General features: G+C 37.8%; 1 protein-coding gene across 1 annotated transcript in view; it reads right to left on the bottom strand.

Annotated features, from left to right (window-relative positions):
* Nucleotides 1-18,565, bottom strand: part of LOC150081686 (cGMP-dependent protein kinase, isozyme 2 forms cD4/T1/T3A/T3B-like) — a 386,373-nt gene that overhangs the window by 76,239 nt on the left and 291,569 nt on the right. Inside the window, exon 13 of the mRNA XM_090379551.1 lies at nt 15,345-15,486. Within this exon, the coding sequence (XP_090235677.1) occupies nt 15,345-15,486 (142 nt within the window). The remainder of the gene's footprint in view (nt 1-15,344; nt 15,487-18,565) is intronic.

The raw sequence follows: 18,565 nt of genomic DNA, 5'->3' as shown, positions 1-18,565 counted from the left end.
TTTCTTATTTTCATTTGATTGCTCAACTACTTAGAGTGAAATTATTCTCTGATATTAAAATCAGAATTTTTTTTAAACATCATAAAAAAATCATTAGAAACTCTCAATCACTTTTTTTACGCAATAACATCTTCTATATCTGTTTATTTATCACTTGATTCAATTTCATAAACTTCTTCAGAGTCTCAAAGAATTTCTTCAGTTTCAGGCTCAAGTCAAATAACAATGGCCAAGAGGTCCAACCTCCTCCTTTGATTTTCAAAACTATTTTTATGCTCCCATTTGTTAAAATTATGTCTGACATTCTTGGAAAAAAACAAATAAGAGATTGCAGCCTGTGCTAAAAGATTTCAAGATCACTCATACAAAATCATTCATGTTTGAAATCACTGTGAAAAATGTAAAAAAAAGTATTACTTTAATAGTGGCAAATTAAACAAGAAAGCAAGCTCATACGCAGGGGGCGAGAAAAAAAAAAAAAAAAAAAAAAAAAAAAAACCCTTTCCATAACAGCAGATGGAAGTTTGTTCCAGCAATCAATCACCCACTGGCTAAAGACAAACTTCTGCAATGTCCTTCCTCAATTTGAATTTATGTCCCCTCAAGCCATTCACATCATTAAATACCTCATTCAGATCACCTCGCATGAAGTGTACATTCCAAGTTTCTATTAGTTCCTGTAACATATCAGCAGGCTCAGATGCCTTCAGTTTGTTTCTATAGCCGGTAAACTGAGGATCATTAAGTATTGACCAAATGGGGCAAGTGGACTGGCTCTGAATCTTTTCTGTATAGTTCAGTTCTAGCGTCTTTCTTGCAATATTTAGATCTTCATAGGCTTAACATATAGAATTTGTGTTGGAGATATTCTGAAAGCACCTAGAACCTAGAATCAGCAACAAAGGCTGCTGACGAGGCTACTAGGAGACGGTCGTGTTCAAAGCCGCTAAGTGGATTTTTCTTATTTATTGATTTGAAATTGTTTTTCTAAAACTTTTGATTTAAATTTAGTAGTATAACATTATTTTGTGATTTTCTGATTAATTTGGTGTATTTATTCTTTACTCGGCCTTGTAATTGCATAAAAGTATCGGTAAGGGTATCCACGTGTTTGCAACTCCGCTGAACGTCTTTAGCCATATTTAGCCGCTTGATTGAATATTTTTTACATCGAATTATTACTGTAAGTAGCTTATAGACCTAGTAAGGATCGTTAGTTTATTCTGAATTGAGACAGCGAGATTTGAAAGTTAATTAATACTTAAGTGTCCGTAGATATAAAGTTCGTAAGTTCCCACCTTTGTGATACGATAGTTATATACGTACTAGATAGCTTTAGTTGAACTTCGTTAGCAGTTAAATTGTACTTTTAAATAAATACATATAACGACTTAGATTACAAATGTAACATAATTAATTATATTTAACATAATTAATAACATAACATAATTAATTATAATTAATTAATAAATTAATAGAATCATGACTCAGACCAGAGCAGCAAAGCAAAAGGCTCAAGCTAATGGAAGTGCTGTGGCTCAGAGCAGAACTGAGGGGGCCAGTTGTCCTCTGACTCACAGCCTTATAAAATGCACTGTTTGCTTGATGTTCGAAGAGCCGGGACTTGATACTGCCATGGGGGATGTCTTTGTGTGTGTGCGTGATGCAAGGAGTGTATCGATATCAGGCAACAACTCAGCGTTCTTGTGGGCCTATATGAGAGCTTGAAGGACAGGGTGGATGCCCTCGAAGAAACTAAATTGAGGGGCCCATCAAGCTCTCAGCTGCCCACATCAATGCCAGAGCTTGCACTTGGGCATCACGTGACACAGAGGCAACCCCCGAGGCAGAATGCGCTGGTCCCGAAGGAACTAGTAGTTGTTGGTGACTCTATTGTCAGGGAAACGGGGAACATGCTTTGTAAAAAGGATAGGTGGAACAGGACCAGGGTATGTCTGCCAGGGGCAAAGGTTGATGACGTTGTAGAGCGAATATCATCTTTTAAGGGCACAAAAGGTGATATAGTTGTACATGTTGGCACTAATAATATTAAGAGTAGGAGACCGGCAGAATTACTTAACAAGTACAGGTCACTGTTGAACAAAAGCCGAGAATTAGGGTTGAATTTGAAAGTGTCTGCAATTCTGCCCAGACACGATAGGAGGGAGTATATGATGAGAGCCTTGTCGATCAATTCAGCCCTGGAAAGATTGTGCAAGGCTCAAGGGGTAGAATTTTTTTCAGCCTGGACTGTACTTGTTAACAGGAGAGATTGCTTCTACAGGGATGGGATACACTTAAATAGAAAGGGTGCAAGAATATTTGCTGATGCTATCGAGGCAGTGTTAGGTGGTTCGGAAAACTGCTAGCTTGGGGGGGGGGAGACAAAGACCAATAGATTGACAGTAGCCACTGGCAGAGGTAAAAGAGATTCTTGCACTGCTTCTATTAGAATGAGCAGAAGCCTGAAAAACAAGATGCATGATACTTCAGAGACTGCTAGGAGCCATTGCGGTACAAGTAAACACATGGGTTGTGTTAGGGTAGCTAAGAATAGAAACAGGTGCAGGTATACTTGCGTGTACACCAATGCTAGGAGTTTAGTAAATAAATTTGATGAATTTGAGGTATTGCTCAAAACATCAAAGGCAGATATTGTTGGGATATCAGAGACGTGGTGTCACACAGATATAAGGGACGCAGAACTGGAATTTGGGGAGTACAATGTCTACAGAAAGGATAGACAGGATAGGAAGGGGTTATGCTATTAGTTAAGAAACACATAAAAACCAAGGAAGTGAAGCCAGTCGACATCGCTGGACAGTGCAGTGTTGAGTCAGTTTGGTGTGACATAAGCATTGGGAGATCAAAATTGAGAGTAGGAGTGTGCTATAGGCCTAATGACTCTAATGAGTATAATAAAAAACTGTACAGGGAAATAGAGTGGGCCAGTAAATCAGAGTCTTATAATGGGAGATTTTAATTTCTCAGATATTGACTGGAATTTGGGGGCTGGTCACTCACACACTAGCAGGGCTTTTGTGGATTTATTGGATGATTGTTTTCTGCATCAGCATGTTCGGGAGACAACTAGAGGGAGTAATACTCTTGATTTGATTATCAGCAGTGATTCTTCATGCATTAAGAATCTGCAGATAAAGGAACCACTAGGTGGCAGTGATCACAGTGTGCTGAAGTGGGATTTACTCAAAGAGGTAACTACCATTAGGGGTAAAGGGAAGGGTTATTGCTTCCGTAAAGGTGACTACGATGGACTGAGACAGTATTTAAATTCTATACAGTGGGACCAACAGATTATGTTACCAACAGCAAATTCAAAATGGGAAGCATTCAAAGAACTAATCTTGGAAGCTACTAGCCTTTACGTACCAACTAAGAAATATTGTTCAAGGTTTAGGCCAAAATGGATGTCAGATGAATTAATGAGGCATATGGCAGAGAAGAAAAATGCATGGGATACTTACAAATTAACACACGACACAGAAGCCTATGATAGATACAAGTTGATATGCAACCAAGTTACAAAGGAGGTTAGGCAGGCGAAGGCAGATTACGAGAAATCCTTGGCAAGGGATGCAAAGAAAAACAGCAAAGAGTTCTTTACTTATGTAAACTCTAGAAGGAAGGGGATGAATCAGATTGGTCCACTTGATATTGATGGGTCAACTGTTGATGATCCTGCTCAGGTAGCTAACAAACTAAATGAATATTTTGCATCGACATTCACACATGAGGAGTTATTCAGCGAGGGGAATGCCAGAGGTGTATTCAACTCTAGCAGTAAGCTACAGAATCTTGAAATAACTGGGAGTAAAGTGGAGGAGAAATTGTTGAAGATAAACACAAGAAAGGCACACAAGATGGGATCTATCCAGTTATATTAAAGGAGGCAGCAAAGGAAGTAAGCAAACCATTAGCCATAATTATGAGAGCTTCCTTGTACTCAGGGGAGGTGCCCATAGACTGGAAATGTGCAAATATGACCCCAATTCACAAAGGAGGATCAAAGGCTGACACAAGTAATTATAGACCTGTGAGCTTAACTTCTGTTCCAGGAAAATTAATGGAGGCACTGGTTAAAGAAGCACTGCAGGATCATTTAGACAAGACTTCAGTTATAGCTCGGATACAGCATGGTTTTGTTAAGGGGAAGTCTTGCCTGACCAATTTGATTGGACACTATGATGCAGTCACAAAAGAACTGGATGCAGGGAATAGCTTTGATATTATATACTTGGATCTTAGAAAGGCTTTTGATACTGTTGCACATGGAAGACTGCTACACAAATTGGAGCAGTGTGACATTGGAGGCAAATTGCTGCTATGGATAAAGGGGTGGTTGAGGGGGAGAAGACAGAGAGTGGTAATCAATGGACACTGCTCATCGTGGACTAATGTTATTAGTGGAGTCCCTCAGGGTTCAGTGTTGGGTCCATTATTGTTTTCTGTATTTATAAATGATATTGATGATGGTATATCAAGCTTAATGTCCAAGTTTGCAGACGATACAAAGGTTGGCAGGGTTGTCAAGGACACTACTGACACTATGCTGCTGCAACAGGATCTGGAAAGGTTGAGCAGATGGGCTGAGAGGCGGCAAATGAAGTTTAACATTGACAAATGTAAAGTACTACACATAGGAAACAGCAACCCCAGAGCAACGTATCAACTCTGTGGTACTACACTGACAGTGGTAGAGAATGAAAGGGACTTGGGGGTGGTTGTGCAGGCAGATATGAAGTTCTCTGAGCAGTGCAGACGGGCTGCAAGAGTAGCTCATGGAGTATTGTCAATGATATACAGGAATTTTTCCAGCAGGGATAAGGAGGTGATTATTCCCTTGTATAAGGCAATGGTCAGGCCACACCTAGAGTACTGTATACAGGTCTGGAGGCCTCATTTCAAGAAGGATGTAGAGCTGCTGGAACGAGTACAGAGAAGGGCAACAAGATTAGTGAATGGAACAAAGGGGTACTCTTACAAAGAAAGGCTTAAGTTTTGCAAATTACAGTGTCTGGAGACTAGGCACCAGCGAGGTGATCTGATAGAGGTGTATAAAGCCTTGAATGGTTTGAGCATGCTCAATGCTGATGGGATTCTTCCTCTAGCTCAGAATAATCACCTGAGAGGGCATAAATTCAAATTGAGGAAAGACAGATGTAGGATAGACACGCAGAAATTTGCCTTTAGCCAGCGGGTGGTTGGTTGGTGGAACAGACTTCCATCCCTTGTTGTGGAGGTTGATAGCCTAAATAAGTTTAAGGCTCAGCTGGACAGGTATTTTGAATGAACAGAGGGGTGAAGTGGAAGTGGGTTTTTTTTTTTTTTTTTTTGGCTGATGGTGCATAAGCTTGCTTTCTTGCATCAAATGCCTCTACTAATGCTAATGCTAATCATACTGAGGGCTGAATATTGAATACAGTTCAGGCTGCACAATGTACACCAACGAAAACAGGTGTGCCAGTCTATGCAAGAGATCTGATTAAGGATCTATATATATGAAACAAGGTGTAACAATCTGTACCCCACGTGGTGGCTACTATGGGTCAAGACTAATGTTCATTTTTTTTCTGACAATCAGTCCCATGATGTTCAGTATACTTTCAATAGTTCAAATTATTGTCAAAAATTATACTTAGAAGACAAATACTATTTACTATTGGAAGAAGATGAATCTCCAAGTGAAGCTAAGGTTCAGAACACATTTTACACTTGATACAGAAACAAATAGCAGTAGATTTTTGGCAGGATAGTCCATAACCATTTTGTGTCATCCACAGCTTGATGCAATTTATTGAGCTTTTGCAGATGTCCTTCAATGCGGTTCATATTTTCAGAATGGTAGTAGATTGTGAAATCACTGGCATAAAGGTGTGATTTTTCTGCTTTCAGAATGATTTTGGTTTAAGATTCATTTCAATTGAAAATAAAGTGACAATGAGAACAAAACTTTGTGGAATTCCTTCTTCTTGTACAAAGATTTTAAAGAAAACTTGCTGATAATGAACTTCAAAGGATCGGTATTGAAGGAAATTTTGGATGAAATATAGTAAATGATCTCTCAGGACAAGAGAAGACAGATCCTTTAATATGCCAAAACACCATATGTGGTCAAAGGCTTTCTTAAACGTTAAGGCAGATCATGATGAGATGTTAATTTTTGATTAATGCAGTCCTGATGTTGTTGTTTAGGGTTTTATTGGCACATCAGCGACTAAGGCTATAATGCACCAAAACCAGGTCATAAAAAAAGAGAAGATTGATATTTTAGTGATCTAAGGAATTAGGTCACTACGTCAAGATGTATAGAAATAGAAATTTATAGAAAAAATTAATAAAACAGTAACTTTTAAATATGGGTAAAAATATTTAAACAATTTAAATAACTAAACACAGCTGAAAAATTGACATTGTCGGATAAAATCTGACTGAGTGTATAAGGTCAGTCAGATGGCAAAAAGCAGTAAAATATAAACAACATTCCTGCCTGTAAAGTGGACTCTCGGATAAAATATGTCTTATGGTTAAAAAGGTGTCACATTGCTCACACATAGGAGAGTCATCCACTCTCAGCATAGAGTTTTTGGGAGACAGAATTCAAAGTGGTGACCTTTCCCCACTTGTTAACAGAAAAATTGCACAGTGGTGTTTGGGCATGCCAGGGTAGAGTTGGTTGCCTTGTGGATAAGGATAAGGCAACATTCTCTACGTTAAGTTCTCTGAGTAGCTCATGGACACGAATATTAAAGGGACGGTTGGCAGTCTGATGGGTGTTATAGAGATTTTCCCATTTATAGAGAATGAGTAAGATGACTGTGTCCTATGCAGAGGCGAGCTAGAACAACTTCCTCTCAGCAGTTCCAGCACAGACTCTACTGCCATGGTTTAATTACAGGCTTCTTCTGATAGAGCTTGTTCATGACCTGCCCATGCCAAGTTTGTTGCCACTGGGAGAGTAAGCTCTTGTGTATTAATTGCTTATAGTCTGTATAGAGGACAAACAGGCTACCGTTGTTCTAGGATTGCACTGACCTGGCTGCAGTAGCAGCCAGTTCATTACTGTTGATCCCAGTGTGGCTAGGGATCCAGCAGAAACAGGTGTCAAAAGAAGTTCAAACAGAGAATGTAACATCTGCTGAACCCAAGTCAGGAATGGATAAGGATTATATTTCATCACTGATAAAGCCTGTAGTACACTTAAAGAGTCTATGTACACAATACACCTATGGTAATTGTGGGTTTTAATGTGGCCCAAAGCTAATTCAATTGCATACAACTCTGCCGAATATGTGATGCATTTCTCAGATATAGTGTTATTTGGAAAGATGGCGGCAGACAAGATAGATAACTCTGACCTCGAGCCAGCAGTGAAGACAGGCAAGAAGTCAGAGTATTTGGCTCGGTGGACAGCATAGAGTTTTTGGTAGACAGAATTCAAAGTGGTGACCTTTCCCCACTTTTTAATAGAAAAATTGCACAGTGGTGTTTGGGCATGCCAGGGTAGAGTTGGTTGCCTTGTGGATAAGGATAAGGCAACATTCTCTACGTTAAGTTCTCTGCATAGTTCATGGACACGAATATTAAAGGGACAGTTGGCAGTCTGATGGGTGTTATAGAGATTTTCCCATCGTGGCTCAAAAGGATAGACAGGATAGGAAGGGAGGAGGGGGGTTATGCTGTTAGTTAAGAAATACATAAAATCTAAGGAAGTGCATCCAGTTGACATAGATACACAGAGCAATGTTGAGTCAGTGTTGTGTGACATAAACACTGAAAGAATGAGGCCTATAACAAACCCCTCAAAAATGAGTTTGTTATAGGCCTAATGACTGTGATGAGTACAATGAACAATTATACAGAGAAATAGAGTGGGCCAATAAATCACAGTCTTATAATGGGAGATTTTAACTTCCCAGATATTGACTGGAACTTGTGCATTGGTCACTCGCACACTAGAAAGGCTTTTATGGATTTATTGGACGATTGTTTTCTACTCTAGCATGTTAGAAGGGCAACCAGGGGGAGTACCACTCTTGATCTGATTATTAGCAGTGATTATTCATGCATTAGGAATTTACAGATAAAGGAGCCACTGTGATCACTGCCAGTGATCACAATGTACTGATGTGGGATTTATTTAAAAATGTAACTACCATCAGGGGTAAAGGAAAGGGTTTTTGCTTTCATAAAGGTTACTACACTGGTCTCAGAGATTTTTAAAATTCTATATAGTGGGACCAACTGATGATGTTACCCACAGCAAATTCTGAATGGGAAGCATTCAAGGAAGCTACTAAGCTTTTTGTTCCAACTAAGAAATACTGTTCTAGTTTTAGGCCCAAGTGGATGTCAGATGAACTAATGAGACTCATGGCAGAGTAGAAAAATGCATGGGATGCATATAAATATCAGGTGACACAGATTTACAGATACCATAGGATTCTGATCCTATGGTAGATATAAGCTAGTCTGTAATCAAGTCACAAAGGAGGTTAGGCAAGCGAAGGCAAATTATGGGAAATCTTTGGCAAAGGATGCAAAGACTTCTTTACTTACATAAACTCTAAAAGGAAGGGGATGAATCAGATTGGTCCACTTCATATCAACAGTTTGACTGTAGATGATCATTCTCAGATAACTGCCAAACTAAATAAGTATTTTGCATCTACATTCACACATGAAGAGTTATTCAAGGAGGAAGCCAGAGGTTTATCAAAGTCTAACAGGGAGTTAAATGATTTTGTAATAACTTAGAGCAAAGTGGAGGAGAAATTGTTGAAGTTAAACATAAGAAAGACACCTGGGGGTGGATGGGATCTATCCAGTTATATTAAAGGAGGTGGCAAAGCAACTAAGCAAACCCTTAGCCATAATTATGAGAGCATCCTTGGACTCAGGGGAGGTTCCCACGGACTGGAGATGTGCAAATGTATCTCCAATTCACAAAGGGGTATCAAAGGGTGACACGAGTAATTACAGACCTGTTAGTTTAATTTCTATTCCATGGAAAATAATGGACTCACTGGTTAAAGAAATACTGCAGGATCATCTAGACATGGTGCAGTAATAATTCAGACACAGCATGAGTTTGTTAAGGGAAGTCTTGTCTGGCCAATTTGATTGGATACTATGATGTGGTCACAAAAGAACTGCATGCAAAAAATAATTTTGATATCATATACTTGGATTTCAGGTAAGCTTTTGATACTGTTGCACGTGGAAGACTACTGCACAAATTGCAGCAGTATGGCATTAAGGGCAAGTTGCTACAATTGATAAAAGGATGGTTGAGTGGGAAAAGACAGAGGGTGGTAATCAATGGACACTGCTCTTTGTGAACTAATGTTATTAGTGGTGTCACCTAGGGTTCGGTGTTGGGCCCATTGTTGTTTTGTGTATTTATCAATGATATTGATGAAGATATATCAAGCTTGATGTCAAAGTTTGTAGATAATACAAAGATTGGCAGGGTTGTTAATAACAGTAATGACAGTATGCTGTTGCAAAAGGATCTAGAAAAGTTGGTCAGATGAGCTGAGAAGTGGCAACTGAAGTTTAACATTGACAAATGTTAAGTACTGCATATGGGTAGCAGTAACCCCCAGATAAATGTACCAACTGGGTAGCGTTGCACACAGGGTAGCAGAGAATGAAAGAGACCTGGGGATAATTGTGCAGTCAGATATAAAGTTTTCTGAGCAGTGCATACAGGCAGCCAGAGTAGATCATGGGGTTTTGTCGATGATATACAGGAATTTTGCTAGCAGAGACAAGGAGGTGATTATCCCTTTGTATAAGGCAATGGTCAGGCCACACCTCGAGTACTGCGTACAGGTCTGGAAGCTTCATTTTAAGAAGGATGTAGAGTTGCTAGAGCGAGTACAGAGAAGGGCAACAAGACTGGTGAGGAGAACAAAGAGGTGCTCTTACCAAGAAAGGCTTAAGTTCTGCAAATTGCAGCGCCTGGAGAGTAGGCACCTGCGAGGTGATCTGATTGATCTGGTGATCTGAACAGAGGTGTAAAAGGCCTTGAATGGGTTGAGCAAGCTGAATGCTGATGGGATTCTTCCTCTTGCTCAGATTACAAACCTGAGGGACATAAACTGAAATTGAAGAAAGACAGTTGTTGAATAGATGTGCGTAAATTTGCCTTTAGCCAGTGGGTAGTTGATTTTATCATCAAAGTTTCTCGCGAAGACCAACTAACTAGTTAAAATAAATTTATTAAAATAAAAATGATATATACATAAGATAAAAGAGTTAAAATATAATACAAAGATTGGCAAATCTTTGTATTATATTTTAACTATGTATTTACTACGTAGTTAAATAACTATGTATTAACGAAAGCTACTATGTATTTATTAAAATACGTAGTAGCTTTCGAAGCAAAATGCCTCGTCATCACCTGATGAAGAGTCACAATATTTCTCATCTACCCTTGCTATACTATTCTTGTAAAAAACTTGTGATGGTGAAGATCATACAATATTTGAAAAGTCTGGACAGAAAGTTTTTGATAAAAACTGAAAACATCCACACAGTATATAGGCACACCTCCAAGGTAGCAGTGTAGGTTTCTGCATTCACCATTCTGTTAATAAACTTAATTCACCCCACCCCTTTGCTTGTTATGCATCCTCAGACCATCTGACCGGTGGGTAACTTTACAGTCGGTGTTATGCAGTCAGGATAGTATGCCTCTGATTTTCGTCTTCTGACATATTGCTTTCCATCCGAGCCATGCAGGTAGAATTTCGATTTGTAAAAAAGATGAGGGTATTCTAGTGCTCTTTTGTCCATGAAACATGAATTTTAGCCCAAGCAAGTCACTTCTTCCTCATTTGTTGGGTCAACAAAAGCTTCTTCTTGGGCCGATAAGCATGTAGACCATACTCCGAAAGCAGTCTTTGGATAGTTCATGCACTTGTTTCAACACCAGAGGCCATCTCAAAGTCCAGTTTTAGATCAGGAGGACCAGCATGGCGATTACTAAGGCATAACCATTTCAAATATCGATCTTGGAAAGGTGTAGTCACTCTCTTACATCATGATCCAGGTCTTCTCTTCACATTACCAGTTTCATGCTTTTATTTCAGCACCCCGAGATACTGTTGACTGGTGGCAGCCTATTTTATTAGCAAAAAGCACACGTAGAAAGCCCTTCCTGGGACCGAGCAACAGCTACACTTTTTTTTTTTTTCTTGGTGTTAACTGAACGTATGGAGCCATGCTTACACCTCCACAAAACAGGATACTCATGAGAGTGTATACTCTTCCAATGCCATATTTATAGAAACAGCTGATGCAATACCTTTGCTTTGCGACAAACAAAATGACTGTAATCAAACAATATCTTATACGTTTCACTACAAATATTACTTTTTTTTAAAGTGATTCAGTTTTTTTGTCCATCACTGTAATTCTAAAATACCATCATCTGAATCATGATGTTCTTCGATGTCCATTCTGCTAGTGGGTGATTGATTGTGGTTTCATGGTTTCTGTCACTTTTAGTTTTATTGTTGAGGAAACATCTGTTAGTGTGGTAATTGGGGTATTGCTGGACTGTTCACTTGTTTTTTGTGTAGGACACTGTTTTGAAATAGAGAGCAATGAACATGCCCAGTTCGCAATTGATATATTCGGAGAAACCGATACTTCAGTCTGGATCCCTACAGACTGCAAAGGTTGAACTGCTGTGGCATATGCTCACTTTATCCCTGTTTTGATTATCTTTCTTCTCGCCTCTGAGTAAATCACTTTGTTCTCTACTTTATATTTCTGAATTTTTTTTCTCCTTGCTTCCATAATTGACATGTTTTTGAGAAAACCGAGTACTTACCCTTACAATTTGGGCAATGTGGAGTGGTAGTGACACAATCAGATTGGTTATGCTCTTTTGACCTGCAGTTAGGACATATTGCCTCACCTCGACATCTGGGAGCATCCATATTTTTGGCATTTGTAGCACCTGCTAGGATTTGGAATGATGGTCAGACACAGCAATGTAAGTAGCCTGCTTTCACAGATGTTGATAAGTTAGGAGTGCTAAAAGTAAGAATTGTGCTCCTTGTCGGAACCAGAATACCATCTTTTTGGGTCATGATTCTCCTTGCTAGGATGACTTTTTTTATCATGTAATTCTTGGACAATTTCCTCCTCTGATACAAGTAATAAGTGCCATTCTCTTATTACTCCCTTAGAGGAGTTTAATGTGTCATGGGGAATAACTTTTATTGGGTGTCCTCCAAAGGTTGTGAGCTTTAATAGCTTCACAGAATGTTGAGGTTGAGTAGTCTCTATTAGAAGATTGCCCAACTGAAGTCGCCTTATTGATTTTAGGTGAATCAGCAGCAGACTCAATGCATTTCTGCACTAGAAAGGGTGATAATTTGCTCAGAGGCTGATCTGATAGAGAGTGCAAGATGAGGAAGGCTGGCATCTAGAAGAAGGCTTTTCATTCTCTACAGTGGTAGAGAATGAAAAGACCTGGGGGTAATTGTGCAGGCAGATATAAAATTTTCTGAGCAGTGCAGACGGGCTTGCAAGAATAGCTCATGGTGTCTTGTCAATGATATACAGGAATTTTTCCAGCAGGAATAAGGAGGTGATTATTCCCTTGTATAAGGCAATGGTCAGGCCACTTTGAATGCTGTATACAGGTCTGGAGGCCTCATTTCTAGAAGGATGTAGAGCACAGAGAAGGGAAACAAGATTAGTGAATGGAACAAAGGGTTGCTCTTATGAAGAAAGGCTTAGGTTTTGCAAATTACAGTGTCTGGAGACCAAGCACTAGCGAGGTAATCTGATAGAGGTGTATAAAGCCTCGAATGGTTTGAGAAAGCTCAATACTGATGGGATTCTTCCTCTTGCTCAGAATAATCACTTGAGAGGGCATAAATTCAAATTGAGGAAAGACTGATGTGCGGCAATTTGCCTTTAGCCAGCGGGTAGTTGGTTGGTGGAACAGACTTCCATTCCTTGTTATGTAAGTTGATAGCCTAAATAAATTTAAGCTCAGCTGGACAGGTATTTCGAATAAACGGAAGGGTGAAATTGGAGTGGGTTTTTTTTTTTTTTTTGGCTGATGGTGCATAAGCTTGCTTTCTTGCATCATATGCCTCTACTAATGCTAATGCTATCTGTGTGATTTGTCTCTATTCTTGAGCTCAATGGCTCTAAAGGTGGAAACATATTGTTATCCATCTTTGCTCCTTTCAGCCCTGGGAGAGTGGATTTCTTCTTCCAAGTTAACGGCCCCACCACTGGGAGGCAGGAGCAGAGCCGCTAGAGTGACTAAGTGGCATAAAAGTTAGTGTTAGTCTAAAGGAAAAAGAAAGAAAGGTGGCTTTCCTTTCTTAAACTTGCTTATAATTTGTAAGACTAAGTTTGTTATTGATTAACGAGAATGTAAAAAAAATTTCAAACTGAAGAACTGTGGCTTTTAGTAAACGCTGTATGAATCACTTGGAAATTGCTTGATCACTACAACCCTTGGCACCAGGGGCCTCCAGCTTGATGGACTTGTTCCTTGGTTCCAAACTAATTTATAGAACCTTAACAGGTCTATGGAAATTATTACCAGCATATTTTATTAATTCCATGTTTATACTGTCTTTACCTGGAGACTTTCCAGATTTACAGTTTTTTAACGCATCTTTAAATTCTTGTAAAGATATATCTTCCCTATCCATATTTTCATTTGGTGATATATTATACAAATTAGTATCAATTTCTGTCCATAAATTTTGGAAGTAATCTAACCAGGTTTCTTTTTTAATTATTTGGAGATCAGTATTTTCTTTAATGTCCCTACTCATATTTTTTATGATTTTATAAAAAAAATTGGGTCTTTTCACTGATATGTTTCCATTTTTGATATAAAATGGTCCCACATTTCTCTGTTTTTCTTTCTACATGCCTTTCTAGCTATTGCTCTTTTTCTTTTATATTCAATTTCTGCTCCTATTGTTTTGCTGTTTTACCATTTTTTACAGACTTCTTTCTTTTCCTGTATAATGATTTTAATATCATTATCCCAATTCCTGATTCTTCTTTTTCTTTTCCATTTGCTTTTAGTTCCCAAACATTCATTTTTTATTGTAATGAGAATATTTTTTAAATTTTCCCATTCTATTTCTATATCATCACTTTCTTTGATGTTTTCTGACATTTGATCTATTCTCTGTTTGTAAAGGGTTCAAATACTTTCTTCATCTAATAGAGTAACTCTGAAAGTTCTAGTCAAATTTAATTCATTGTTCTGATTTGATTTTTTTCATCTTGGTGGCATCCTTAGCTTTCCTATTAGCAGATAATGATCTGATTCAATATCATAGCTTCTATATACCCTAGCATCCATAATCATATTTGTTATTTTCCTATTGCCAATAATATAATCTATTACTCTTCTGAGATTCCTAGCTTCCCACGTAAACTTGTGACATTCTTTATGTTTAAAAAATGTATTTATAATTTTTAATTCATTACAAAAAACGAAGTCTCTTAATCTTTTCCCATTTTTATTACATACTGATTCTTCAATTATCTCTATATTAGCTCCATAGGGCGTATTACCCACTTGGGCATTCAATAAGTAGAGATATCCTCTACTTATTTTCAGCCTTACTTCTAGGATTCTGTCATTCCAATATTTATAGTAAGAAATATTATTCTGAAGTGACTTATGGATAAATATCATAATTCCTGATTTTGCACATTCTTCTTTATTCACTGTAAATATATGTATAATGTTCAGTGTCATCTGTACCCCTCTATTTCTTCTTGGTTTCTGTTATTACACCTATTTTAATGTTCTTTTCATGTAGAATAGAGTCTAATTCCTGGTATTTACGATGTATACTTCTCAAGTTCCAAGTGGCTATATTCCAATAATTAAATTTTAATTTCATTTTCCATCTTGATTCCTTTGCAAGGCAAAGTCATAATCCATGTTGACGATCTGGTTTCTTTTTTTCTTGAGACTTTTGAGTAATTATTTCAGCTGGCTTGGTTACCAGAGCCATTCACAGCCTAGATGATGATGGGGCTGCCATCTTAAGGCCCTCAGTCTAGTCACATTTTGTCTGACCTCTCTGCATTGACCTGTCCAGCTAGGGAAGCCCTGCCAGTAGTTTAGCTACTGCCGGCATAGCTTGCAGCTTCATTGAGGTACCCAATCCCTTCTACCATGAAAAGGTGGTGTCCTTGGAAAGGACACCAAATTTTATTTAACTGCTTCAAAAGAAAATTGTAAAATTTATGCAGTACAATACAATAATTCAATACAAAAATAACTCTATATAAGAACACATTCTTACCAGCTTTACATAACCTCTGCTATCGAGTAACATATTTTCAGGTTTTAAATCTCGGTAAATAATGTTCCTTTGATGGAGATAATCAAAGGCTTCAACTACACATGCTGCATAAAAACGTGTAGTAGCATCATCAAATGTTCCCCTGAAAAAAAATAAATAAAATGCTACAATTTTAGTATATAAAAATTTTAATGTCAGTATGATAGATGTTTCTACATCTCTCATACTGAAATAAATGAAATTCATTTATTAAAAAGAGAGTAAGATTTGGTGAATAATTGGTGGATCCCAATAATAACAAAAATTGAAGCAAAACTGCAGTAATTAAGAAATAGAAAACATTTGTCCGTGTGAATTCTGTCTTCAGGTCAAACAAAGGACTAACATGAAAGTAAAACATAACTTTAAAAAAAAAGTTTAAAGAAAATATAACTTCTATACATACATACAAAATAACAGACATCCACAATTAAGATTCTGAAATTTAGAAGAACAGAGAGGCAATCAACTCCACTGTTCATAACTGAATACTGAGTGTTCATTCTATTAGAAGTGACTTCTTTCAGGACAATGGGCTACAAATCCCTGCTGGAATAATCATCATCTTTAACAGTCACAAAATCTGCCTTTATTACAGAGTACTCTTTCCATATTGTTTTTTGGTACAGATGAAACCTTTTGGTTTTCTAAGGTGCTCTTGTCTTGGAATGCTATGAACAACCTCATTCTACTTTCTTTTTTCCAGCAACAGAGCTTGCTTTGGAAGGTTCAAAAAGCAACTATGAAACTGAAGGCTGATTACAGTGCAGATGAGCAGCTATTTCACATGAAGAAAATCATCCTTTAATCAATGTAAACAGTCACTCTATTTGAGTGTTGTTAAATGTACACATTTTCCCACTGCAGCAGATCCACCAGGACTTGTTTTCGTATCTATAAGCAGTGTATTGCAATGATTTTTTGAACATTTGAACAGGGGAAGAGATAATTATTAATACCTTATAGTAGTGGTGCTAGCAATAGTTATATGTTGTTACTGTTGGAGGCCTTACAATGTAAGAGCAACTAAAGATCATAATGCAGCTAAGGTAGAAATAACATTTCAAACTGATGAGGATTTAGTATCAAACATATTGTTATAGCACTGAATTTTTTTAACACTATATTAACATCAGATCTATCATCTAATATCAGTTTCATGGTAGAAGTGGGTTTGCTTTAACAAGATTGTAGTTTTACAGGCTCTGTTGTAAATAGGAAAACAGACAGACAATGATATGCTAGATTATGAGGACAAAAAGATGGATCTGAGGCAGTAATGAAGTAGAAGTGAGTAATTTTTTTTTTATGAAAGCCCTGAACACAAAGGGTATTAGAACTCTATAGTACTTAGAACATACAGAGGTGGTGTGTATGACCTATTTCTAATCTTGCAAATGTGACCTCTTCCATTCAATTTGCACAAAAATTGGATGGGCAACACTGAATATTAGGTATAATCTGAAGGAACCCTTGATATCACCAGATGTTCTGCCAATGGTTCATACTGCAAGCGAACACAAGGCTTTTGAGTCTGTAAAAGGAACTTTAAAAGAGGTGTCGGCTCCATGATGAATTTACATACATTTTCTGTTTACACTCTGGGACAACCATACAGAGGAGATCACAAGATAGAAAGAATACAAGAAACAGCACCATATATTCAACAGTCATGGGCTTGAACCCCTGGTCACTCAAGTCATGTGTTCTCATAAACCCTCATGCCTGACCACTTAGCTACGGCAGCCACAGCCACCAGATCAACACTCATTTTTTGATCCCTGACCACATTATCATATGGTTAGGGATCAAAACCAAAATTGGACAACAAGAGTGTGAGCACTGCATTTTCTTAGATCAGCTAGCATAGTTTAAATATAATAAGTAGCAAGTTGAGCTGTTTTCTTGGTTGCTGCAAGGCTAGAATAGTAGTAAGGTTAGTGAATAAGGTTAGTGAGTGAATATGATAATATGGGAAAATTATGTAATTCTATTGATGCCAACATTTATACTACATAGAAGTTGGCAGTAAAGATGCTTCATTCTGGAGGCAATCAGCTATAGATTATAGACACTGTAAGAACGATACCATCTGATAGTCAGATTTGGAGCCACCTGTGTGCACAAATCATACTGAGCAAGCAGTGATTTATGAAGCTGCTGAATGTTTTACTGAGAGACAGTAGTTTTTTTCCCCCAATACTGAATGGATAAATCATGTGCCAAGAGAGAAAAAGCCCAGAGAGGAATGCTAGAAGCATCAGCTATTTTACAAAGGTCGAGCTGCCAAGTTTTCTAGTCTGGAAGAAAAGTATACACCAGATGGACAATTCATGGATGAGTATACAGGGTTTCCCCATGAGTGACAAATAGATAACTGCAAGTTAAATGAGTAGGTTAACTTTCAGTTTTAATACTATAATTTAATAATAAAGTTTGTTGTTGAAGGCAAAGTAGCGGTTCTTAAACTTCAGAATAAAGACTTTGGACAAGAGATGTGCAGTAGTCTCCAAGAGCACAGGCCATTTTAACCGGCACCACCTGTGCCCGTTAAAATCCCCTAATATACAGAGAGATGGAGGTATCTGTATGAAGAGATCTTCAAGATCTTTTAAAGAGTAAGTATAGTTTGGTGGTAGGTAAATTGAGACAGTTGCCATTGAAATACAGAGAGTTATATGAACAGCAACAGTTTCTATTTCAGTTTGAAGCGGAATATGTTTAGTTGGGATATTTGAATTTATTAGGATTGCTACACCACCATGGGCAGCATTTGTTCTATTACGATCTCTTAGATAAAGGCAATAATTCTTTATCGAAGGAGAAATTTGTGAGGTTAGGTAAATTTCCTGAAGACAAAGAGCAACTGGAGAATACCGGTTAATTAGATAATGGATATCATCTGTGTTGCTACGAAAGCCTCTGCAGTTCCATTGTAAAACACAGGCCATTATTTGTGTTTAATTGATGGAGCTGTATCTGACTGCTTTTTAAAGGTGACTGGCTTATTACGTTCCAATTTTTATTTGTCTTTTTTGAAAATTGGTCGACCAGTATCCATTTCTTCCTCAGCGTAGATTTCTAAAATTGGTTCTTCATGTATAGATGTGCCATCTGTATCCATGATTATGTCCTGGGTATTTTTCTTTGATTTTGGATTTGTAATATCGGATGAATTAGTA

Source organism: Mastigoproctus giganteus, chromosome 8 (assembly GCF_048544385.1).
Source record: "Mastigoproctus giganteus isolate SK-2022 chromosome 8, ASM4854438v1, whole genome shotgun sequence".
NCBI classification, from domain to species: Eukaryota; Metazoa; Arthropoda; class Arachnida; order Uropygi; family Thelyphonidae; genus Mastigoproctus; species Mastigoproctus giganteus.
Note: the sequence above shows the minus strand (reverse complement) of the source record. Positions and strands in the feature narration are given on the sequence as shown.